The 24,874-nt window shown below is 44.0% G+C and overlaps 1 protein-coding gene across 5 annotated transcripts in view; it reads left to right on the top strand.

Annotated features, from left to right (window-relative positions):
- The first annotated feature begins 5,262 nt into the window (after nucleotides 1-5,262).
- The window catches only part of adcy3a (adenylate cyclase 3a), a 62,224-nt gene continuing 42,612 nt past the window's right edge, over nucleotides 5,263-24,874 (top strand). The window contains exons 1-3 of one of the 5 annotated variants that reach the window (XM_085290495.1): nucleotides 5,263-5,351; nucleotides 7,572-8,651; nucleotides 22,828-22,977. In XM_085290495.1, the coding sequence (XP_085146621.1) occupies nucleotides 7,977-8,651; nucleotides 22,828-22,977 (825 nt within the window). In that variant the 5' untranslated portion in view covers nucleotides 5,263-5,351; nucleotides 7,572-7,976. The other 4 variants (XM_085290492.1, XM_085290491.1, XM_085290493.1 and 1 more) reach the window with 4 other exon arrangements.

Here is a 24,874-nt window from a genome sequence, read left to right as displayed (position 1 = left end):
CCAGGTTTCTGTAAGGCAGAGTAAATCGATTTGTTGATCAATTATTAAGTCATGTACTAACAGAGACTTGGAGGAGAGAGACCTAATATTTAATAATCCACATTTCACTGTTTTACTCTTTGGTTCAGATGTGGATACTGTATTGTTCTTTCTTTGTGATTGTTTATGTTTAAGTTGTTTGTTGCTGGTTTTTAGTTTGTTTTTTGTCTTTTTGGAAGCTGACACAGTCTCTATGGAGATGGGTTTTTGGGGGGGTAGCAGGAGGAGAGAAGCTGCAGAGAGGCGTGTAAGACTGCAACTCTGCTTCCTGGTCCCAACTCTGGATACTCATATTTTGGGGGGTTTAATAAATTTGTCCATATTTCTAGAAATGAGAGCTGCTCCATCCAAAGTGGGATGGATGCCGTCTCTCCTAACAAGACCAGGTTTCCTCCAGAAGATTTGCCAATTATCTATGAAGCCCACATCGTTTCTGGGACACCACTCAGACAGCCAGCAATTTAAGGAGAACATGCGGCTAAACATGTCACTCCTGGTCTGATTGGGGAGGGGACCAGAGAAAACTACAGAGTCCGACATTGTTTTGGCAAAGTTGCACACCGATTCAATATTGATTTTAGTGACCTCCGATTGGCGTAACCGGGTGTCATTACTGCCGACGTGAATTATGATTTTACTGAATTTACGTTTACCCTTAGCCAGCAGTTTTAAATTTCCTTCAATGTCGCCTGCTCTGGCCCCTGGAAGACAATTGACTATGGTTGCCGGTGTCTCTAGCTTCACATGTCTGAGAACAGAATCGCCAATTACCAGAGTTTGACCCCCGGCGGGTGTGTCGCCGAGTGGGGAAAAACGGTTAGACACATGAACGGGTTGGTGGTGTACCTGGGGCTTCTGTTTAGGACTATGCTTCCTCCTCACCGTGACCCAGCCGCCCTGATTCCCCATGACTACACTAGAGGGGATACACAGAACCAAAACGTAAGAATAAACAAAGATACATCAAGAAATCAAAGATTAACAATACAGAACAGAAAACACTGGGTCACAGAGCCAGGACCGTGACATTGGGTCTGTCGTGGGTTTGTTACAACAATATAGATTCACAACTGCACCAAAGAGTAAAACTGTTGAATGTGGATTATTAAACATTAGGTCTTTGTTTTACAAGTCTCTATTACTGCATGAAAAAATAATTGATCAACAAATTGATTTGATCTGCCTCACAGAAACCTACTTACAGCAGAATAATTATGTTAGGTTAAATGAATCAACACCCAGAGTTATACAAATTGTCAGAATCCTCGAAGCAGGGAGGGGAGCAATCTTCCACTTAGAGTTTATTAGTCAACCACAGACTCTGACAGAGTTTGAGTTCATTCAGAAGCCTGATGCTTAGCCTTGTCCACCCTAACTGTAAAACTCAAAAGACCATTTCATTTGTTTTCTATCTTACACAGAGCTTCTGTCTGATTTAGTGCTCAGCTTAGATAAAATAATTATTGTGGGTGATTTTAAGATGTATGTAAGCATTAAAAATGACAGCATTTAATCTATTAATAGGCTCAACTGGCTTCTCTCACAATGTAAAAGCAACCATCCATCACTTTAATCACATGCCAGATCTTGTTCAGATAGAAACTCAGCATTTAACAGTGTTTCCTGAAATCCCTCTTTAATCTGATCATTTCATAATAATGTTTACATTTATAATAATGCATGACACTACAGTAGATGTCTTTCTGAAAGTGCTGTAACTAAGTTTAAGACATGATTCCTCTACAGTTCCTGCACATCTGTCACGGTTTGCCAGGGCAAGCCGTGGGGATGTTGGAGAAAGGACCCAAATGCTGGACTCAGTGCAAATATGAACAGTGCGTTTATTTACAGTAAGGTAAATGTACACACAATAAATCTCCAGTGCGTTCCTTCAACTCCTGTGTTGTGCCTTCTCCTAAGTGCTGGTATTCGTGCTCTCTGCTCCCGTGCCTACGCACACCCCGTGCGTCCTGCTGTCCTGTGTTCCGCTCTCCTCCTGAGGAAAACACAACAGACGCAGCCGTTACGACACCAACTCCAGCAGGCATACACTTAACAGCACTAGAACCACTAACATGGAGTCTAACTCAACGATCCTGCGCCAGAGGAAGCTCCATCATTCTGTTAAGCAGCTCCCCGACGAGCCTGATCAGTAGCAGGTGTGTGAGATCCTGGGCGTGACCAGCCAGCTGGCAGGGCCACACCCACCAGGCCTGGGAGTGTCACTGCTGCACTCACACACACACACACACACACGCACACCCACAAGCATGGAACACAAGAACACAGCACAGTGCAGCAAACATACATCATATGCTATAATAATGATGATAATAATAAACGTCCACACTGCTCACGGACCCCGAGTCCCCGGGTCCGTGGCAACATCTTTAAATCACTGGTGAGCAACATCTGAACCATGAAGGAACTTTCCATACTGCTGTGGATGCTGCGTGGCAGGATGTTTCACTGCAAGTCTGGACTTTTGGTTATAGTCACCCTGCAAACCTCCTGTTGTTTATAACATATTCACCCCAGAAGTGTCAGTGAGAATAAACATGTTTTCTAGCTTTTCTTCTTACAGTTTAAATACATCATTTATGTCAGCATAGTATGTGAGTAACAGGTTACAGTGAGGATGAAGTCACCTGATGCTGCAAATAACATTTTCTGTTGAAAATACAAAACAAAAAACTAAAGAACTGACGGAGTCAGAGGTGAAAACTTTTAATGAACGTCACACTGTGTCGCTCTCTCTCTCTGCTGATATGATTGAATTGAGCTCGCCCACCAACCTCTTTCTTCTTGACAGTAATCATTCAAATAAGATATCTGTATATTATTTATTTATCTATTTAATTGTATTAAACTTTGGAGTTTAGTGTTTAAGTAATTGAAGTCATATTAGTCTTCACAGTCTACAGCTAAATAATGAGAGATAGGTATTGTTTGGTTTTACACGTGCACGTGTGATAAACTGAATCCGTAATATCAAAAACATGAATGCAGTCATTACAAGGCTCAGCATCAATAAGTGTGCTTATTCAAAAATGGGAATCCTTGTCCCAGGAATGCGTCGAAGCAGCAGGTACGCCACCTGCCATAACTGGGGTGGAGTGCACCATCGTGTTTTGTCATGGTCACGTGATCTGGGTGTTTTGAACCACGCTTCTGAGCAATGTTTCGAAACATCTGTGCTTTGGAAGGTCAACACAGTGTCAAAACAGCTGTTTCAGTCTTCTCATCCCTACTCCTCTATAGACCTTCCCTGGAATTCCTCCCTGAAGTGTGGGGAGCCTGTTCTCTGAGCGCCCTACAGAGAATTTTGGATTGTTGTGCATTTTCCCCTTGGACACCTGGAGTCCCATTTTCTCCTTTTTTGTGGATAGCATTTTCTGGTAAAACTCAGAATCACAGTTAGTGTGCATGGGATTCTTCCAAGCCCTGCATTTGAGTCCATTCCAGTATTCATGACAGAAGTATCCAGCCAACTTATGGATTTGGTGGACTCAGCGGACTCAGGTCATGTTCATCACGTCCTTTCCACCCAGGAAGTGTAACTCGGCTGGCTCCACGTGATTGGAGAGCTTGCCTCTGGCTTAACAAACTGTCCTAGTAAGCCCAGCTCTGTCTCCAGTTAACCCTCTGCAGGATATACTACCTCAGCGTTCTCTTCACCCTAACCTAAGGTTGCTTCCACCCCAGAAGCATTTGTGTGGTGCACTGGACTTTGAAGTCTTATTCAGCCACTCCACCAACCCGTCAGTGTGAGGGTGGTAGACGCTGATCAAAACAGATTTGTAGACGTCCCCATGCACACACCTAACCTCCACCCACTCTGCCTCTAACAGTTCTCCGGCCGAACCAGATTTTGGTGGACTACAGTCTGCGTGCAACTTGAATCTACCATAGCCTGGCGTATACCCCTTTGTTATACTGTGTGTCCAGCAACACAGAACACTCATCCCATCTCCATCTGTGGGCACGCCCTTGTGTGGTTACCATCTGGTAAGGATAACGGAGTGGGATGAGTGGAAGACAGCCATCAACACTCAACTGGGCCACTTTGAGTTTTTGGTGATGCCTGTTGGTCTTACGAACAGGTCCAGAGTGTTTCAGGCCCTCGTGAATGATGTCCCTTGGTACTTCTTTAAATACTTTGTCTACCTGGATGATTTTTGTCTTCAGACCTGATGTTGTCTTCTATCTCCTCTGTATAGACCTTCCCTAAATTTACTCCCTGCATTGTGGTGAGCCTGCCTGTTCTGAGAGAGAGTTGGATTGTTTGTGTTTGCCTGTTTCCCCCTTCGAATCCCCTTTCCTTTCTCCAATAGATCTTTCTGAGTTAACTTTAGTAATTACATTCTCCAAAGAAGCCCTCTCATTAATTAATGCTTCAACCATAAATATTATTAGCCTATCTTTATGAATCAGCTACGTATCAGGCCTTCAAGATGGCAGCAGTTAAACTGTTACTTAAAAAGCATCATTTGACCAGCTGTCCTAGCTAGTTACAGGCCAATCTCCAACCTTCTTTTTATCTGAGAAACTCTTGAAAGAGAACAGCTAACTGATCATCTGTAAAAAATGGTTTATTTGAAGAGTTTCACTCAGTTTTTATTGTGCTTGGCTTACTCTGAATGTTAAATTAACCTGGCATCCAGGTTATCAAGGAATCTTGGAGTAGTTTTGATCAGGATCCTTCAGTGCACATATGAAATATATGCTGCTTTCTTCCTTTCTGTCTCAGAGATTATTGATCTTTGGCTCTGTCTTCCTCAGCTCACCCCCAACTGGTCAGGTTAGATGGCCCCGCCCCTCCCTGAGCCTGGTGTTGCTTCTTACTGTTTCTTCCTGTTAAAAGAGTTTTTCCTTCCCAGTGTCCCCAAAGTGTTTGCTCAAAGGGGGTCTTGTTTGATTGTTGAGGTTTTCTCTGTATTGTTGTGGGAACTCTTGGAGAATACATCAAAAAGCACCTTGAGGTGAATGCTTTTGTGATTTGGCATCATCTAAATAAAACTGAATTGAATCAAGCCAGTTACATCACTTTTGTCATTCCTAACATTTACACTCCAGGTCATGTACTTGGGGAGGGACTCGGTGTCTCACCTAAACAAATGTGGTCAGGGGAACGGTGGACTGAGATTGGCGGACAACCTGCTCTATCAGCTGAGCGGCAGGTGCATTTCTGTTCAACACTTAGGTTTCACTGATATCTTCATATTGCCTTACATTTTGAATGAACTATGAACTGTCATGCATTGATTTAGTGGATAGAAAAAAAATTGAGGAGCCGAGAAAAAGGCTTCCAGGTAAGACAAAGCTCTGAGTGTAACAAGATCATTTATTTTACTGTATAGCAAGTTCTATTATTATTATCGTTAATATTTTACACAAACGGTGCTTGTTTTTAGGGTTGCTGTGTGGCCTGTAGAGCATTATTCACATAGCTTTCAATCATACTTCTGCTCTTTCCTGCGTCAACGTTCGCGAGCAGTGATTTTATTTTGTAAGCCACCAGAAGCCTCGTTGGTTGCGCTCGTGATGAAGCTGTTCCGTGTCTTCTGCGGAAAACATCCGAGGTAAAGTAATAATAATAATGAAATAAATAATAAAAATAACATTAATAATAATTCATGTTAAGAACAGTGGGGGAGGGGGCGGAGCCACCGGCCGCGGCTACTTTCTGTGACTCGTTAGATTCAGTGATTGTTTCCATCTTCACGTGAATCCGGTCTCGTGCGGGGCTCCGGTAGCTGATATCTGTGTGAGGGGAATAACGTTAGCACCCACAGGAGACGGATGCTTTCACGGTAAGCGGTGCATCAGCTCCACGGAGAGCTTGCAGTGAAGCAGGTGAACACGAAGCACACGCGAAGAGCCGAAGTGGAAATCACGTCCAGATAAGTTTCCGTTCGAAAGACACAGATGCTAACGCAGCCACAGAGAAAGGTTTGTTGGACAGCTACCGTGTGCCACCCGAGAACCCCTTTTGTCACTGCGAGTACCGTGGACGTGGAAATGTCCTCAGGCAACACAAGCCCACTGGCTTTTGTTTGTTTTTAGTGTGGTTTTACGACATGTGTACCTGTGGGAGCGCAACATGTAACAAGGTAGGCCCACAGCGGAGAGCCTCGCTCTAGCGTGGAGAGACCCTAACGCCAAAATGTGGCCGTTTCACAGCGCCTGCCTTTAACAGAGGTGCGAGCCCAGGGAACAATCATCCATCTGTCGCTGTGCATCGGTTAGTTTGTTACAAAGGGATTTATTGAGACGTGTAAACACGCAGTCCAGAGAGCAAACAGAGCTTCGTAGATTTTGTATGACTGCCTTTATTCGTCAGCACAGGTGAGCTGTCATCAACAAGCTTTTAAAATGTGCTCGCAGTCTTCAGAAATAGTTCTCCGGGCTCCTAGAAGGACATCCCAAAGTTCCTCTTCGTACTCACACACTGCTTCATGATATTAAAGTCTGAGTTTGGAGGATCGTCTCTGACGCACAGTTTTATGTTGTGCATTTGTAATTTGTTCGGGATCGTTGCCATGCCGAAAAAATAAAGGCACTGTCCAAAAGCCTTTTGGTACTGTGTGCTGGATCAAACTCTGACACTACTTTTCTACATTCGTATCCATTGTGCGGAGATCCTGACTGAGCAGCTGCCCCAAACACCCAACCTGCACCGTCACACGGCTGCGGACGTCTGCCTCCGTGGATAAACTTTTGGCTTTCACATGCTGTTCATTTGCTGTGTAACCACTTCTTCTTCTTTTGTTTCCCCTGCATGTTTTAGGGCACACAGCTCATTATTTTGCAGTTAATAGTGCTTTAGTAATCACTTTTGTGGGTCACACTCAGACCTATAGCCTTTAGTGACGCGGTCACCCGTGAGCTGAACTGGTATCCATCTTTGCCTTTGTTCATAGATTCAACTAAAATATTGTTTACATATTTTGCTACACCAGATATGTAAACGCATCTGGTGCAGCAAAGTGCATGGATTAAGTTTGCAGGTTAAAATAGTTGGCTGTTCATCCCTTAAGCTAAGTGCCTCGTAGTTCAGTGTTAAGATAAGCAGATTAGCAAACAAAAAGCCGTACTTTGAAAAAGTTTAGGGACAAGGACTGGAAAGTGAGTGAATTTGAGAAGGCCTGGAACTGCTGTACAAGACATTTGAGAAGCGCCGTGGACTATACTTACAAGCCTAACTGAAATGAATTCTATCAGTTCAGCAGAGAAGAAAAGTGGTCAAATATCCACCCAGAAGGTTGTTCATGGCTGTCGAAAGCATGTAGTCAAGGTGCAACTTGCTAAGAGACATTTAACCAAATATTAGCGGCGTGTATGTGTATAATCTTGACTGCGTGAGAGAAAATCCAAAATAAGTTCAAATGTTCCCCCTGCGATTCTTGTCATTTAAAGCCATTAAAGATGTCTGCTGTGTAATGATTCCACCCGGGAAAAAGAGCAGTTAAAAAAGTTAGCGTGACACTTCTACCTGTTGCTCTCTGGTGACTTTGTGTTTCTTTATTCAGGTCATGTGAGATTTATGGAAAGCGGAGGAATGAAGGCAGTGACACAAAGAAAATCAGCGGAGTAAATGTTAATACATCCAACTTTGATATGTGGCCTACGGAGACGACCGGGCTCAGGTGAAACGGTCCCATTTGCAAAGCTGAAAAACCAGAGGTGGACATCACGATGATGAAGAGTAGGCGTGCTCAGATTGGACCTATGAGAGAAGGCTAAGCACGTCAAGTGACCTCACTGGATGGAGTGACTGTGGATGCAGAGAGGACGTCTCTCCAGTGTCCTGACAGTCTGCTGTCCACACGTGTGGGCTTCCCTCACAGGATGTGAACCTGAGACTTCGGTCGGTGTTTGATTTATGCTTCCATTGTTTTTGAAAGAAGACTGGGAGCTGCAGCTGAATGTAAACCATGCCTCGGAACCGAGCCTTTTCTGAGCCCGAGTATTCTGCTGAGTATTCAGCAGACTGCTCTGTGACGTTGCCCTCTGACCCCGGGCAGGCAGTGGGGCGAACACACGAGGTCACGGTGCGGACCTCGGGATGCTGCCTCTGTCTGCCGCGTTTCATGCGCCTGACCTTTGCGCCCGAGTCCTTGGAGAATCTTTACCAGACCTACTTTAGACGGCAGAGACACGAAACGCTGCTGGTGCTCGTTGTGTTTGCCGCGCTGTTCGACAGCTACATCATCCTCATGTGTGCTGTGGTCTACACCGCTGATAAGCTGGCTTCTGTTTTAGTGGCATCAGTGGGACTGGCAGCAGATATCATTCTCTATCTGCTGTGCCGCTTTGGGCTGCTGCCAGACCGCATCTCCCGGCGGGTGTTGCCCTATGCCCTGTGGGTGCTCATAGCCGCTCAGATATTCTGCTACCTGGGGTTGAATTATGCTCGCTTCCACCAGGCCAGCGACACTGTAGGCTGGCAGGCTTTCTTCAGTTTTTCGGTTTTTCTGACTCTGCCTTTGAGACTGACTCCCATTGTGCTCATCACCACTGTGTCCTGTGGGGTCCACACCCTGGTTCTGGGTGTTACCATTGCCCAGCAGCAGCAGGATGACATACACGGCGCAGCACTCGGCAGACAGGTGAGAGTTGAGTTGTCTGTTTGTTAACGCATTGAATTTCCTGTGTCTAATGGCATGTAGCCAGATGTAAGGCAGTAAAGCTCCCCAAAGCCAAATATCTCCGTTTCACAGGGATACTAACTAATACTGGATAGGTCTGGTAACTGTACGCAGATTACACAGTTGACAGAACAACCCGCAGAGTCCTCTTTGTTGGTTTCCTTTTTAAATAACGTTTATTTTCATATATTGTGTTTTAAGAGAAGCAGTAGTTGACTACATGACAAGTTATTATTAACATTAGTGCCACGGGTCTGCCCTGAAAGTATGGACGAGTGTCCAGATGAAACCAGAGTCATGAAACTGCATTAGGAACAGGAAGTTTCACCTTTATGGTAAAATTATTATTTCAACTTGTCAGTATCTAAATCTGCCATTCACATATAACAGCCACTGTAATCAATACTTTTTATATCTATCAATATAAAGTATTCCACTTCATATGCTTCTTTTAAAAGGGCCACTTTGTGCAGCTGTTTGTCTTTTTCTCAGCAGTTAACACTTTGAGAAGATATTTGTCCTAAACGTGCAAACCAGTTAGTGTATTACCTAAATATACAGTATCAGAACTACAGTCAATCTCAAAACCTAGTGTGACTTTCATTTGTGCCACTACGTCTGACCAATAACGTTTGTGATAGTTGCATCTGTTGTATTATTAGATCCAAATCTGTCGTTTAATGGAAAAGCTAATAAAATTCTTCCATGAAAATTTTCTCCACTGGCAGAACTGGAGGTGCTGTTTTTGTTTTAAACACATATTTGTATAAAACTCACCTATTAGTGTTATATTTGCCTCTTATGTCCCATTTGACTTTGTCTTTAATGAGGACAAAACCGTTTTTTCCCCTAGTGCTTTTTTTTTTAGCAGAGCAGAGAATTTGCAACGCGACATTTCTAAACATACTATTTTCATTATTTCTATAGAAAACCGAAATAATTTCTGCTTGCACACGATACAAGAATTATTTCAGGAACAAAAAATGGCCGGTGGCTGTTTGCATGGTTTCTCTCCAGCTTCCTTCCACAGCCCAAAGACATGCAGTTAGTGCGTTACAGTGTGTCTCTCAGTGTTAGCTTTGCATCAGCCTGGTGACCTGTCCAGGGTGTATCCTGCCTCTAGGCTCAATCCCCCCACAACCATGCAAAGGATAAGCAGAAGATGGCTGTGAACCAAAAAAGTTATCACCCTGCTGAAAACGCCACCTTTTTATTGAGCTACAGCTGAAACCAATGCTGTGCAGTGATGTGCTTTAACTTTTCAACGCTCAAAGCTTGTAAAATCGAACTAAAGCTTGTAAAATCGAACTAAAGCTGAGGCTTACCTTCCAGTTTACACACTTTATAAAAACTTCAGCAAGCAGGGTTTGTGTAGGTGCTTGAAATCCTTTCTTGGATTTTAATATTGTCTTTTCAGGGTTTCAAAAGTGCTTGAATTTTGGATGTGGTGCTTAAAACTGTATTTCATTCACAACATATGAGTATTTGATTGCATAGTTTGCTGATCAGATGGAGAAAGAAAATGAGTCAAAAAGGCTAAAAGAAACATTTCTCCACTGGGGCGTGCTTTGCACCTCTGCGTCAGTCAGTCTGTTTTAATGAGTGTTGGCTGGAAAACGACAAATACGAATTATGGATAAGACGAGGACCAAATCCATGCATAGCCACATGCAAAGTCTGCAAAAAGGATTTTCACAGTAGGGGAGTCTGCGTTCTCGAGTCACATGAAAGGTACGTGCACATTACACAGTAATGCTAATTTGTTTATTTTCGCTAGTTAGCAAATTCACAGGATAAATTGTGAGTGTGATGCAGTAAAGCAGTACTAGTGATAATTTATGGAATATGCGTTAACCTAGCTAACATTACTTAGCAGTAACAGTGACTGTAATTAGTTCCCTCAACTGAAAGCTTTAAACATTAGCCCAATATAACCAGGGCTTTCTGAATAAAGGCTATATAGCAGCAAAGTTGTCACCACCCAAATAGAAGAACACTGTCTATATTTGTATGTCTTACAATTTGCAGCTTTTTAAAGTGTTAACTTGGTTCCTTTGGGAACACTTTGAGGGGTTAGATAGAGCTGAGAATCCCAATGCAGTCTGTGATCATTTAGGACTTCAGCAATAACAAAGACAGAAACAAAGTTAAGCATATCACTGATAGTTGTATTGGGATTTATTATTTTTTTTAAATAACCCGTCTGCTATTTTTCTTTTTTGCTGAGTCGGAAGGAAGATTGTGCTTCATCTGAAGTCCAACAGGCTTCAAAGACCTGCAACAGAAAATGAAAAGAGTCTGGAGGATTTGCAGAAACGGCTAACTGACAAACTCAAGGAACTCTAAGGCTACGTTCACACTGCAGGTGAAAGCGCATCAAATCCGATCTGGGTCACTTTCATATGTGGTCCTGAATCTGATACATATCTGATGTTTTAGAAAGCGACTGCTGTTTGATGGTCAGGTCGCATTGAATCCGTCTTTTACGTCACTGACACAAGACAGACGCCAATTATCAGCGCCGGAGAAGACATCGTGAACGCTTCCTGGCCATCCCGTGTAGATGTCAGTGAAACTGTTGGGAAGACAACGTTGGAGAAACGTGAACATTTTATTTGTCCTGTATAATCTGCAGATTCTGACAGAAACTATCCTTTGAAGCAGCGCTCCTCTAAAACAGCAGTAAGGATCATTATTAGGTTATTTACATTATTATGTAAATAACAAAATAACTTAAAGCAAAATTGGGAAACATAAAGTCTGAAGTCTTTATATTAAGGCCATCAGTCAAACAATACTGTTTGGTCTGGGTTAGGGCTGTTCAATATAACGATATATATCGGATGACGATATAAAAACGTCTGTCGTTTCATTTTACGCTGTCGTTTGTTTCGTGGTGTCACAAAATAAACCGTTTACGGCAATATTTGTTCATGGTTCTGATGGTCACTGTAGTTATTATTAATTTCTTAAAGTTCTCTCTTTCTCTTATATTTAATATAACCACACCACGGACGGACAAGCGCCTGTTTTTATGCGTTGTGGTTAGCAACAACGACGGTAACAGCATCGCGTGTCCGCTTGTTTATGTTCTACATAAACCTTTCACAATAAAGCTCAAGATCCTGTTGAGACTTTTCAAAATAAACTGAATCACGTGAAAGATGCAGATTATTTATGGATGAGAAGTAAAAAAGAGCCGCCAGGTGCTAAAAAATAAAGCTTAGACTCAAACGTTAGAACAGGCTTTTCCCCGCAGCACGCCGTGTAATAAATACTCACAAAGAAACGGCGCCATTACAACTTATGTCTAAAAATGTATCGTTTCATGCATCGATTAAAACTCGACTCCAGCTACATGACGCACAGCTGGAAACACTTCACGCAGGTCGAGCTGCCTGAGATTCACAGAGTTTACAGAAAATGTTACATTTCTGTGATTTATATCGTTATCGGACGATAGATGTCTCATATCGGGATATGAGGTTTTGAACATATTGCACAGCCCTACCCATACGGAAAAGAAATAGTAAAAACTTATATGATTTACTCATGAAAGTGGCCATTTTCATGAGTAAATCATATAAGGCTTACATAATTTACTCATGAAAGTGGCCACTTTCGCATTACTTTCATACATTGTTTTAGTAAGTATCCAAAACATATACGTTTCATTATATAATTTTTCAAGGGATCTTATATCTGTTTTCACACTTATATGAAAAGCATATAAGTTTCACACAAGACAGATACAAACTTTATAAGATTTATATAGATCTTTTCCAAATGGGTAGTCTGGGTCTAAACAGAGCGCGTTGTGTGTGATGTCTTTTTTGTGTGCATGCGGCCGCTTCAAGCGTTCACACTAGAGCGCGTTTGCTGTCGCATTTTATTTGTAGTGTGAACGAGCAGACAAAAAACAAAATGCACAGAAATCAATAACTTTTCTACAATAATTAAATAGATTCAACATCTTTCTTCAACAGAACTGCAGACTGCACAGATGGTGCCTTCCCAAAGGAAAAAGTACTATAGCTTACCAGGGTATATTAGACTTAACAGTCTAAATAATATACAGTAATGGACTTCTATACATTTTACATCAGATTAAAACTTTGGTGTAAGATTCAGATAATTATTTATTAAAAGCTAGACATTTTAAATGAGAGTAAGAAAGAAAAGTATGTCTTTGTGCCCCCTTTTCCCTGTTCATGCCCTATCGGCCCCCCTGGCTAAACTTTGCTAGATCCGCCCCTGCACAGTTACAGCCGTCAGCTGCATAGAAAGGATCCTGGTGTAGAAAGTAATATTAAATAAATTCTAACAACAGCTTATCAAGGTTAAACGTGCTGCTGTTGTTCAGCCGCTGGTTTCCTCTTTCTGGTGCAAAGTGAGAGAAAAACAAACGAGAGAGACGGACTCGCGACAGAAAAGACGATCAGCTGATCATTGATCAGTTTCATGATTGAAGTAGCAGCAAGAGGAGGCAGTCGCTCCATATATCGGTTGTTAAGCTTAAGGCTGGAATGCTTTACTAACATTCAGAGATGAACTTACACACTTGCTTTACTTCTCTCTGCGATAACTTCTTAAGAGATGAAATGCTGGTTTGGTAGCGAGGCTCCAAATGCTCAACCAGAGCGCCGACAGGTCTTGCACGCCACAGCCGCTCTCACACGCCACAGCCGCTCTCACGTGATGCGTACTGCTCCGACGTGCTAAGGTTATGAGCTGAGTTGCGCCATGTTGCAGGTGACCTAAATCCAGTAATTTAGGTCAGTATCGGACCGATACGTAATATCGGCTCGGTCCATCCCTATTATATACTGTAACGTTCGCAAGAACCAGACGTTTGGATCTCAGTTTGTCCGTTTATTCGGTAACACAGGCAAACGGGCCGTTAACTCCGGGAGAGTGCCCTCGTACAACACCTCACTTCAGCCCCGCACAGTCACACAACAAGGACCCCCCTCCCCTTCCTGCACACATTAACTCCCTTTTTCCTGCAGCACGACCAAACATGTATCTTAAAGAAGTAACAACAGTGTGCAGAGATAACCAACATGTCACTGTAAAATAACATTTAACCATCGTTACACTGCCCCCCCAGCAATAAGTTCCTCATCCCCGAGGGAACAACACAGTCTCTGAGGCGGGGTGGTAGCCTACGTTCCCTCCTTGACCTCCTGAGCCCCTGGGGTGTACACGGAGCTTCGGGGCTTTGAGGTGAAGAGTCCGAGGGAGGGGAACGCAGCTCCGGCCGGGGGTCCCTCTGTGCAGGGTCATGGGAGCTCTGTACACGTCCCTCAGGGAAGGAGGGGAGGGACTGCCCTCTCCATAGGGGGCCATCCGGTCACTTTCCTCCCTCTAGGAGGCAACTGCACTCTGTAAACAATTTCCCCCACTCGCTCCAGGACCCCACCCAGCTGCAATCCAGTTTAGGACACCGTCCTTTCTTTCTCTTTGTGCTGTAGACCCACACCAGCTCCCCAGCACGGAAGTGCCTCCCCTTAGTGGTGATGTCATAATTCCTCTTTTGGCGCAGGCTTGCCTTCGCCAGCTGCTCCCGGGCGTAGGAATGTGCAGAATCCAGCCGGTCCTGCAGCTTCCTTGCGTAGTCCCGGCCTGGTGGTGCCTCTGGCGCGTCCGGGGGCTTCCCAAAAGCCAACTCTGCAGGAGTTCTCAGCTCTCTCCCTAACATGAGCAGGGCAGGCGTACATTGGGTGGAGTCTTGCACTGCCGACCTGTAGGCCATGAGGATAAGGGGAAGATGGTAGTCCCAGTCCCGTTGGTGTTCTGAGGTAAGGATGGCTAGCTGCTGGGCCAGCGTCCTGTTAAACCTTTCCACCAGTCCATCGCTTTGGGGGTGAAGTGGGGTGGTGCGAGTCTTCTTAATCCCAAGGCGTTCACACATGGCAGCAAATACCTTGGACTCAAAGTTACGCCCCTGGTCACTGTGGAGGGTCTCTGCTGTTCCAAAGCGGCTGAACATCCCCTCCACTAATACATCAGTGACAGTCTCAGCCTCCTGATCTGGGATGGCATATGCTTCCAGCCACTTGGTAAAATAGTCCATGGCCACAAGGACAAAGCGGTTTCCTCTGTCTGTACGAGGAAATGGGCCCATGACGTCCACAGCTACTCGCTCCATTGGAGCTCCTGCTGGTTGCTGCTGAAGCTGAGCCCGGGACTGGTCCTGTGGCCCTTTGTGCGAGGAACATGCATCACAGCTGCGGCAAAAGTCCTCCACATCCCTCCGCTGCTGACCCCAGTAGTAGCCCTGGCGGAGGCGGCGGAGGGTCTTGGAGATCCCAAAGTGGCCGGAGCCAGCGCTCCCATGGCAGGCTCCCAGCACAGCTGACCTCAGCGACCTTGGCACCACAACCTCCCACCTCTCCTCCCCTGTGGCAGGATCCTTCCAGGCACGCTCCAACACTCCCTCCTTCAGCCTGTGAGCTGCAAACCTGGCCCACAGCCCCCTGGTACAGACGGAAAACCCAGTGACCTCATCCCAAAGGGGTTGCTCCTCCCTCTCCAGCCACTGCAGGACTGACAGCAGGTCAGTGACTTGTTTCTGCCGTGCCCTCCACTCCACTGCATCTACCACCAGAAGAGCCCTGCAGGCGAGCTGTGTTGCTCCGTCTATTGTTGTGAGTTCCCGCTCTATCTCCTCTCGCTTTTCACAGTAACGGCAGCCAGCTGCAGCACATGGGCGGCGAGAGAGGGCGTCTGCGTTAGAATGGTGCGTCCCTGCTCTGTGCTCCACAGTAAAATTGAAGGCTTGGAGCTCCTCCAGCCAGCGAGCCACCTGTCCCTCTGGCTCCCTGAAAGACATCAGGCACTGGAGGGCGGCATGATCAGTTCTGATAACAAATGATGTGCCACACAGGTAGTACTTAAAGTGTCTCGCCCCTGCCACCACGGCCAGCAGCTCACGTCGTGTGACACAGTAGCGCCGCTCACTCCTGTTCAGGACCCGGCTGAAGTACACCACCACCTTCTCACCTTCCGGCCCAACCTGCGACAACACAGCTCCCAGCCCCACATTACTTGCGTCAGTGTCCAGGACAAAAGGCAGGGTGGGGTCAGGGGGGGCGAGGACTGGGGACTCTGTCAGCGATCTGCGGAGGGTGTCGAACGCCTGCTGACAGTCCTGGGTCCAGATGAAGTCACGGTCCTTCTGCAGCAGGCGGAAGAGTGGTGCAGCTATAGAGGAAAAGCCCTTCACAAACCTCCTGTAATAAGACGCCAGTCCTAGGAAGCTTTTGAGCTGTTTCTGGTCCACTGGTGTGGGCCACTCAGTAATGGTGTGAATTTTTTCCTCCAAAGTGCTGATGCCGTCATGACCCAGCTTGTGGCCCAGAAACTCTACCTCCCTCCTCATGAAGTGGCACTTGTCGGGGTGCAGCTTCAGGCCTGCAGTCGCCACCCTCCCCAACACTTGTCTCAGGGCATCCAGGGCAGCATCAAACGAGCTCCCGTGCACTAGAAGATCATCCAGGTAAACCAGACACCGTTGCCGTGGGACGCCAGCCAGCACACTGTCCATAAGCCTCTTGAAGGTAGCAGGAGCGTTGCAAAGACCAAAGCTCAGGACTTTGAACTGCCATAGTCCCCTGTTAGTGCAGAATGCTGTCTTCGGTCTGGATTCAGGGGACAGTGGCACCTGCCAGTAGCCACTCCGCAGGTCCAGGGTGGAGAACCAGGAGGATCCGGCTACTAAATTGAGAGACTCATCAATCCTGGGAAGGGGGTAAGAGTCCTTTTTCGTCACTTTGTTGAGTGGTCTGTAGTCCACACAGAAACGCATCCTTGGGCTTTTTTTCTTAGGCACCATCACCACAGCAGAGGCCTACGGGCTATCATTTCACACAACTCTCATTTCACACAACTCTCTGTCAGCAGCCTCCTGATGAGCCAGGGGCAGGCGGCGGGGGCGCACTTTAATAGGCTGGGCATCCCCGGTCTCAATGACGTGCTCTACCAAGTGTGTCAAGCCAACATCACTTTCTTTCAGGGCAAAAATGTCACTAAACTCTCTTAGTACCTGCCATAGACTCTCTTGCTGCTGTGGAGTCAGCCCCTCACAGTTCTTTGACCAGATGCTCCTCACTGCTGAGAGCCTCTCCTCCTCCCCCGCTTGCTGTTCTGCTGGCGGGTCTGCAGGGGTCTCGGAGGTGGAGGTGGACGCCACGGCAGATGCTGGGCAGACCGGAGAGGAATAAGCTGCACCTTCTTCCCATCAGGGAGTACGAGGAAGCCTTTGCCTAAGTCCAGTACACCACCAATGGCTCGCAAAAAATCCAGCCCAAGGATGCAGGCGTCCTGCACGTCAGCCACCCAGGCAGCGTAAGGTACGCCGAGGTCCCCCACCTTAAACTGGAACACTCCCCTCCCTCTAATTGGGGCCAGATCACCGGTCACAGTCTTAAGTCGCACATTAGTTGGTTGCACAGCAGCTCCGGCTGGGACAACATCGGGTCGGACCAGCGTTGCCTTGGACCCCGTGTCCAGAAGGGCCGTACAGGACACCCCCGCAATCATCACTGGAACATGGCAAAAGTCGCCGTTTCCCTCAATCTATGGGCAGGCGAGTGCGGACGAACCTGCCTCTCCTCCGTCTCCTTCTTAATCTTGCCTGGCAACATCCTCGCGTCTCGTGACGGTCAGCGTCACCAGCAACAGGGTGTCGGGCGTTTTCGGTGTTTTTTTTTGTTTTTGTTTTTTTTCTCTCTTCACTTCTGACACCAGTGTAACGTTTGCAAGAACCAGACGTTTGGATCTCAGTTTGTCCGTTTATTCGGTAACACAGGCAAACGGGCCGTTAACTCCGGGAGAGTGCCCTCGTACAACACCTCACTTCAGCCCCGCACAGTCACACAACAAGGACCCCCCCCTCCCCTTCGTGCATACATTAACTCCCTTTTTCCTGCAGCACGACCAAACATGTATCTTAAAGAAATAACCAACATGTCACTATAAAATAACATTTAACCAACCGTTACAATACTATATGCAATTCAATTCAGTTCAATTCAATTTTATTTATATAGCACAACACAGTCGCCTCAAAGCATACAATGCAACCTTTTGCCTTTGCAGTATGATGAACTTCTAGGATTATTTGTGTTAATTGCTTATGGTCTTACTGAGGAAACGTGAAATGAAATATGCGTTTTTCTTGTTGTTGTTGCACTATATATAAATATATACACAGTTAGGTCCATATATATTTGGACACTGGCCAAAGGTTTTTTTTCTACCTATTTACTAAACCAGATTTCAATTATGGTTACTGTATATAATGGACATGGACATAATCTGTAGATGCTCAGCTTTCATTTGAGAGTATCCACATTCAAACTGGATGAAGGTTTTAGGAGTTTCAGCTCCTTGTGCCGCCCTCTTTTTAAAGGGACCAAAAGTAATTGGACAACTGATGTGGTGTGGGCAGTTCCTTCGTTCTGTCATTATCAAGCAGATAAAAGACCTGGAGTTGATTTGAGGAGTCGTGCTTGCATTTGGAAGATTTTGCTGTGAACAGACATCATGTGGTCAATGGAGCTCTCTGTGCAGGTGAAACAAGCCATCCTTAAACTGCGGAAAGAGAAAAAACTCACACTGTTAGGAACGGCAAAATGTACAGTTTGGTGCATCCTGAGAAAGAAAGCAAGCACTGGTGAACTCAGCAACTCAAAAAGACCTAGACGTCCACGACAACAGTGGTGGATGATCGCAGAATCATTTCCATGGTGAAAAGAAACCCTTCACAACAGCCAACCAAGTAACTAACAGTTTCCAGGAGGTAGTCATATGGATATACAAGTCTACCACAAAGAGAAGACTGCATGAAAGTAAATGCAGATGTTTTTCTGCAAGGTGCAAGACACTCATAAGTCTGAAGATTAGAAAGTATATATTGAAGTTTGCTTAAAAACAAACAAACATTAACATTACATTTTTGGAGAGATGAAATCAATATCCACCTCTACCGGAATCATTGCAAGACAAATATGAAGAAGGTGTTGAACAGGTCATGATCCAAAGCCAACACATCATCTGTAAAACACAACAGAGGCAGTGTGATGGCTTGGGCCTGCATGGCTGCCAGTGGCACTTAGTGTTTATTGATGATGCGACACAGGACAGAAGCAGCCTAATGAAGTCTGAGGTGTTTGAAAGACAAACTGTCTGCTCGAATCCAGCTAAAGCCAGTCAAATTGATTGGGCAGTGTTTCATAATACAGATGGACAATGACCCAAATCATACCCACAAACAAACAGCAACTGAAAGCCGCTGCACTAAAGGCCTGGCAGAGCATTAAAAAGAAGAAAACCCAGCATCTGGTCATGTCCATGACTTCAAGCTGTCATTGCAAGCAAAAGGTTTTCAGCCAAGTACTAGAAATGAACATTTTATTTTCATCTGTTTAATTTGTTAATTACTTTTGAGACCCTGAAATGAAGGGATTGTGTTAAAAAATGCTTTAGTTCCTCACATTTAATGCAGTGTTTTTGACCCAACCCACTGAATTAAAGCTGGAGGTCTGCACTCCAACTGCATCTGAGTCGTTTCATTTAAAATTTATTGTGGTAATGTATAGAACCAAAACTAGAAAAAAAAAAAAAGTTGTCTATCCAAATATTTAAATAAATAAATACATTGACTTGCCCTATCTATTTTTTTAGGGGTGCAACGATACTCGTATCGATATTGAACCGTTCGATATAGTGTTTTCGGTTCGGTACGCATATGTATTGAACAATACAAATGTTTTTATTTTATTTTATCAACTTTCCTTCTGACGATTCTGTCTGTGTTGAGCGCTCAGTGGATCTGCGCTCGACTACTCCGCCTAGGTTGCACTGTCGAGTGCAGATCAACTGAGCGCAGCGCAAGCTAGCAAGACAGAAGCTAAGCTCGTTGCAACATGGCAAATTGAACCTCCCCCACCCTCATTCAGATCTGGCGTTTGGAACTATTTTGGTCTTCATGTGACGGATGACCCTGAAGGTAAGCGCGTCATGGACTAAAGTAAAACAGTATGTCGGATGTGCCACGCAATGCTCAATTTGTGGGAACTAGCGCAGTTAGCTTGTTAACGTGTTGACGCCGTCCAGCCCCATGCACGGGGCGATCCGCGGTAGCTCGTTAACGGAGATTTGCCGTGTTGTGGCGTTAACGTCATTTCAGATTAACGCTGACAGCACTAGTGGGAACACAACGAATATGACTGCACATTTACGCTGACATCATCCTAGTGCAAAGACAAGTGGAAGCAGACAAAAACAACAAGCATGCATGCTACAAACTTTACCCGAGTCATTTAGACAGCCGTTAGCACAGGATTCTCCTTGTGGGGACCTGATATGTTTAATATGCTGCTGAGAATATAGCCCAGAAGAAGCGTATAGTATAGCTTTTATTTTGGAAAGAGACATTTCTGTGTAATAAACTCTCTTTTCCAAAGATGAGTGATTCCTCAATCAGATTTTTTTTTTTTTATTACTTTGTTTCAGCACCATTAAATTCAAAAACTGTACTTTTGGGTTAAAATATATATTTATAATTTTAATAAATGATAAATTAAAAAGGCATGAACATTTTTTGTATCGAAAAAATATCGAACCGTGACACCAAAGTATCGAACCGAACCGTGAATTTTGTGTATCGTTGCACCCCTGCTATTTTTGTAGTATTTTGAGTTGTTAGTGCACATTTTATTTTTAAAAAAGAATGCACTATGCCTTTATTTTCCCCATTTTTTTCTTTATTTATTTTATTTGAAGTTATTTGTCAAGTGACATATAGCATAATACTTTTTTTTCTTTTTTTTTGTACGATTTCAAAAAAGTGAAATCATTTTGAGTTTGTATGTATTTGTATAAATATGTAATTTATCAAAGTGGTAATGTGCTGGAAAAGCTTTAAAATGGACCTTGAAAGTGCTGAATTTTACTCTGGAAAAAGGTGTATGAACCCTGAGCAAGGGTTTAAGCTGTCACTTGAGAAAGGATTATAGCAATAACCAAAAGAAATCATTTTAGAATTAAGAAAAATAATTTTTGGTGCTCAGAAAGTAGGAGAGGGATATTCAAAGTTTCCACAGTGTTTCCAAATGTCAAGAACTGGAGTATCATCAAGAAATTCAAAGAGAGCCATACAGTACAGAAAGAAGACTAGTGTGTCTAAGGAGCCCAGTACAAATGCCAAGATGCTTTGTGAATGAACTAACCAATTGTAGGGAATTGTAGTCTGAAAGAAGAAAATCACTACGACCCTGCACAGGATTGTACTGTGAGTTTGCAGACCAAGGAAAAACTGCGGAAGACGTTGAAATACATTAACCCTGGAGAACCCATGGAGAACCCAAATTTGACCCCATGGTTTCCCTAGAAAACCCATGGGGTCGGCTCTGACCCCATGGGTTCTCCAGGGTTAAGGAAATTCCTGGAGAAGCACATCCTTTTGTCAGGATTTAATTGGACTTACTGTATGCAAACATCAAGGATGCATACACCTTGGTTCCTACATTATAACCTCATATATGTACTTTCAGACTACACCCCTGTGAATGAACAACTGTTTTTCAACAGGTTTGATTCAGGCCCCACTCTGCCCTCTTGTCGCAGGCTGCCCAGGGACTGTGCACATCAGCTATGTGGAATGATCATGCACATGTTTAACCCTCTGGCGTCCAGGGTATAATTGGCCTTTTTTGACTACTTTTGATTTCACCTCTGCATTTCACCATTAAAAACTGTTTACCTTGCCTTGTTTGGTATCATTCTTTTCAGCACAACCTCACATCTCACTTTAGTTATTTTTTCATTTAGGAATACTGTATTAATGCAATTGATCTAAATTAAACATAACATCAGAGTAGAAAGAAGTTATATTTTTCACTGTAAAAACCACAAACTTTAACAAACATCTTTAACAAATTATTCTCATAACTTCAAATGCAAATATTTTTTTTTTTAATCATAACTGTGGTTTGATGTGACCTATCAACACAATTTAAAAACTGGTATCGTCAGATATGCGGCTGCAGAACCCACACGCAGGACTCTTTAAATAAAGCGTGCGTTTATTTACAGTGAGGTGAGGGACAAAGTGCACTATATTTTCTTCTGGTGACGGTGCCCCATGTCTCAGTTTCCTCTGTTCCCAAAACCCGTGCGTCAGCTCGATCCACCTGTTTCCGAGATCCTGCAGGAAACGCCACAAAAGCTGTTGTTAGAGGACTCCATGTAAGCCGACAATCACACACTTCTAAATCTACTGGGAAACTGACGGTTTCTCAGACGACGATCTTTTTCTTCTTCCAGAATGTGAAGAAGAAAAGTCTTCCATCACGTTTCTTCTTCACTTTCTTTTTTCCCTATGATAAAGCGCCCTTTATGCGAGGAAGCCTTTTGGACGGTTACAAGACAGCAGCAATACATATATACAAACAATAAATTCAAAACAAGAGAAAGACCTGCTGGACAGGACAGGTTGCAAAGTACGTGGAAGTAGTGCAAAGGACTTGGTCCAACCATAGAGAAAAGAGTACCATAGTAACGTTAGCTAGCTGATGTGTTAGTACTTTTGCTGAGCTCAGTGAATGTTTATGCAGTTAATCAATTAGTTGTGTAGTTTTGATGGGTGACTTTGGATTTGTGGGAGAAACATTAATATAAAAAAGAAACTGTCAGTGTGAAAAAACACTATCAAACAAAACCCCTCCTTAAATGTGCAGTTACACATTTGGAATAAAAACGTATTCATTCCCATTCATCCTATTCATTTTCTTCCACTTATCTGATTCAGCGTGGGGGGAGCCTATCCCTGCTCTGTGGTACACCTTACACAAAAGGGCTACACAGAGAGACGCACAACCATTCACACTCACATTTACATCTACACTACAGGCAATGTAGAATCACCGGTTAGCCTAATAACACTGACTGCATGTCTTTGGACTGAGAACATGCAAACTCACAGTGTGTGGTGATTATAGTTACAGGATTTCCATTTGCTGTACTGTTTTAAATATATGTGAATTTTTAAAAAGTAAGTTGTGTCATTTATAAACTTGTAAGAGTGCACAGAAGTGAAATTATGAATGTACTCTCACTTCTTGTTTTCAAGCTTCTAGCCAACCTTGTGATTTATGTTTGTGCCATCACTGTGGGCATCATGTCGTACTACATGGCTGATCGGAAACATCGGAAGGCCTTTCTGGAGGCGAGACAGTCGCTGGAGGTCAAACTCAACCTGGAGGAGCAGAGTCAACAACAGGTCAGAGGACAGACACTGCACTGTGTGCACAGGCAACTCGTATCTTTGACGATTCATTTTATTGCTGATCAACTAAACCTGAATATTTAAGATAGTCAAAGTTTTGGCTTTTATATCCACGATGATCGGGCAACTGTTAGTGTGCAGAATTATACAACTAAATGCAAAACAGAGATTTTCCCATTTCACCTATTTTCATCTAAGTGAGAGTAATAAAGAAATCTAAATTTACAAATAAAAAATGTCTTCTGCCTTATCATGGTCGCGGTGGGCTGGAACCAAGAGGCCGTGTGCAGCCTGGTGAGGTCGCCAGTCTGATCAGGGCTAACATAGACAAACGACCATTGCTACTCACACTGATACTTATGGGCAATTTAGAATCACCAGTTAGCCACTAATTGCATGTGTTTAGAATGTAAATAATACATTTACGATAAACTCTAAATTCTATGCTCAAAATCAGTAAAAAAAAAAGAACTTATTTAAATGTTGCTGCTTTCACTTTCACCATCTGTTCCTTGTGAAGCGTTATGAACATTCCAGCATTCCTATATGTTTGAATTGCTCCCAAAATGTGTGTCTGAGCACTTTTTCAATGCATGCGGGAAACTGCTGTGGTGATTTGGGCAGATAAAATAAAAATGTGTATCTCGCTTTTTAGTACACCCTTCTGTTTCACTGTTGTCCCTGTTTGAATGTGTGCAGGAGCTGCCCAAGTCCACAGTGAAACACAAGCACAGAGAACAACACTACCAAATATAAGTTATTGTCTGGCTTTATGAAACCAACAGGGCTTCATAGATATGTTTCCTCTGTTAGCAGCACTCACTTTGGAAAATATGTACACATTATTTGTATGTTGGCGTGTTTGTCTGAGCTGTGACCATATCAGCAGTCAGCTCCCCTTCTGCTGTTGCATCTGTGGCCACTAGGCAGTCTAAATTACTATTACTATTATTTATGGAACAGATGGTGTGTGTGTGTGTGTGTGTGTGTGTGTGTGTGTGTGTGTGAGAGAGTGTGAGAGAGAGAGATTGTGAGAGAGAGCAAGTAAGAAAGAGATGTCAAGTGTGAATGTGCTATGAGAAGAAATTGAGAGGAAAAGTAACCCAGCAGTGGTGATAAATAAGCTGGTGAAAGATGAGAGCTGCTGACCAATCAAGAGACATCTGACTGGTGATGGTTGCCGAGGCAACCAGCCTCCTGAGTCAGTGTCAGCTGTAATCACAGAGCCAACCTATTCAGCTGTTTGATCCTTCTTGGCCTCTCTGTTGAATTTTGATAACGATATTGAAAGCTGCTGATGCCCAGCCCGCCTCTCGGTCTGTGTGTACTTCTGTGAAGGTGCGTTTGAAATGTGTAAAAACAATAAGTGTGTGTGTGTGCGTGTGTGTGTGTGTGTGTAATGTATGCTTTTGTTTTGTTTGAAAAAAACACTTGTTGGATCTGCCAGTTATCCCTGTAAAGGGGATCTGGACTGGCAGGGTCAGTGATATTGTGCAACAGGGAATGTAGGAACTGGACTACTGAGCTGGTGATGAGAAGATTCGCCTGGCTCTGCTAAACTCTGGATGTCTACCCTACTTCCTCTGACTGGGTATCCTTGCAGCTCAAGTGCGATTCGTGAACCACACCGACTAACTGGAGCTCTTCTGTATAACCCGTGCACCTCATAAAATTGACCAGGTTACTCTTTAGTATGTAGGAAAAAGGATCTGTTCATTTTAAGGCTGTGCACAACCTGCAAGAACTTTTTGAATGATGATGCTCATGCACAAGTTTTGACCTTTACTATTTCACAAAGAGTGAATAAACACAATTTATACTTTTGAATGAGGATATTTTATCTATACAATATAGTAGGACCAAAGCCAAAGCTTAGTCAAATAGTAATAAT

Source organism: Mchenga conophoros, linkage group LG11, assembly GCF_057382185.1.
Source record: "Mchenga conophoros isolate Kocher_MC1m ecotype Shallow Benthic linkage group LG11, M_conophoros_male_GT1.1, whole genome shotgun sequence".
NCBI lineage: Eukaryota > Metazoa > Chordata > Actinopteri > Cichliformes > Cichlidae > Mchenga > Mchenga conophoros.
Note: the sequence above shows the minus strand (reverse complement) of the source record. Positions and strands in the feature narration are given on the sequence as shown.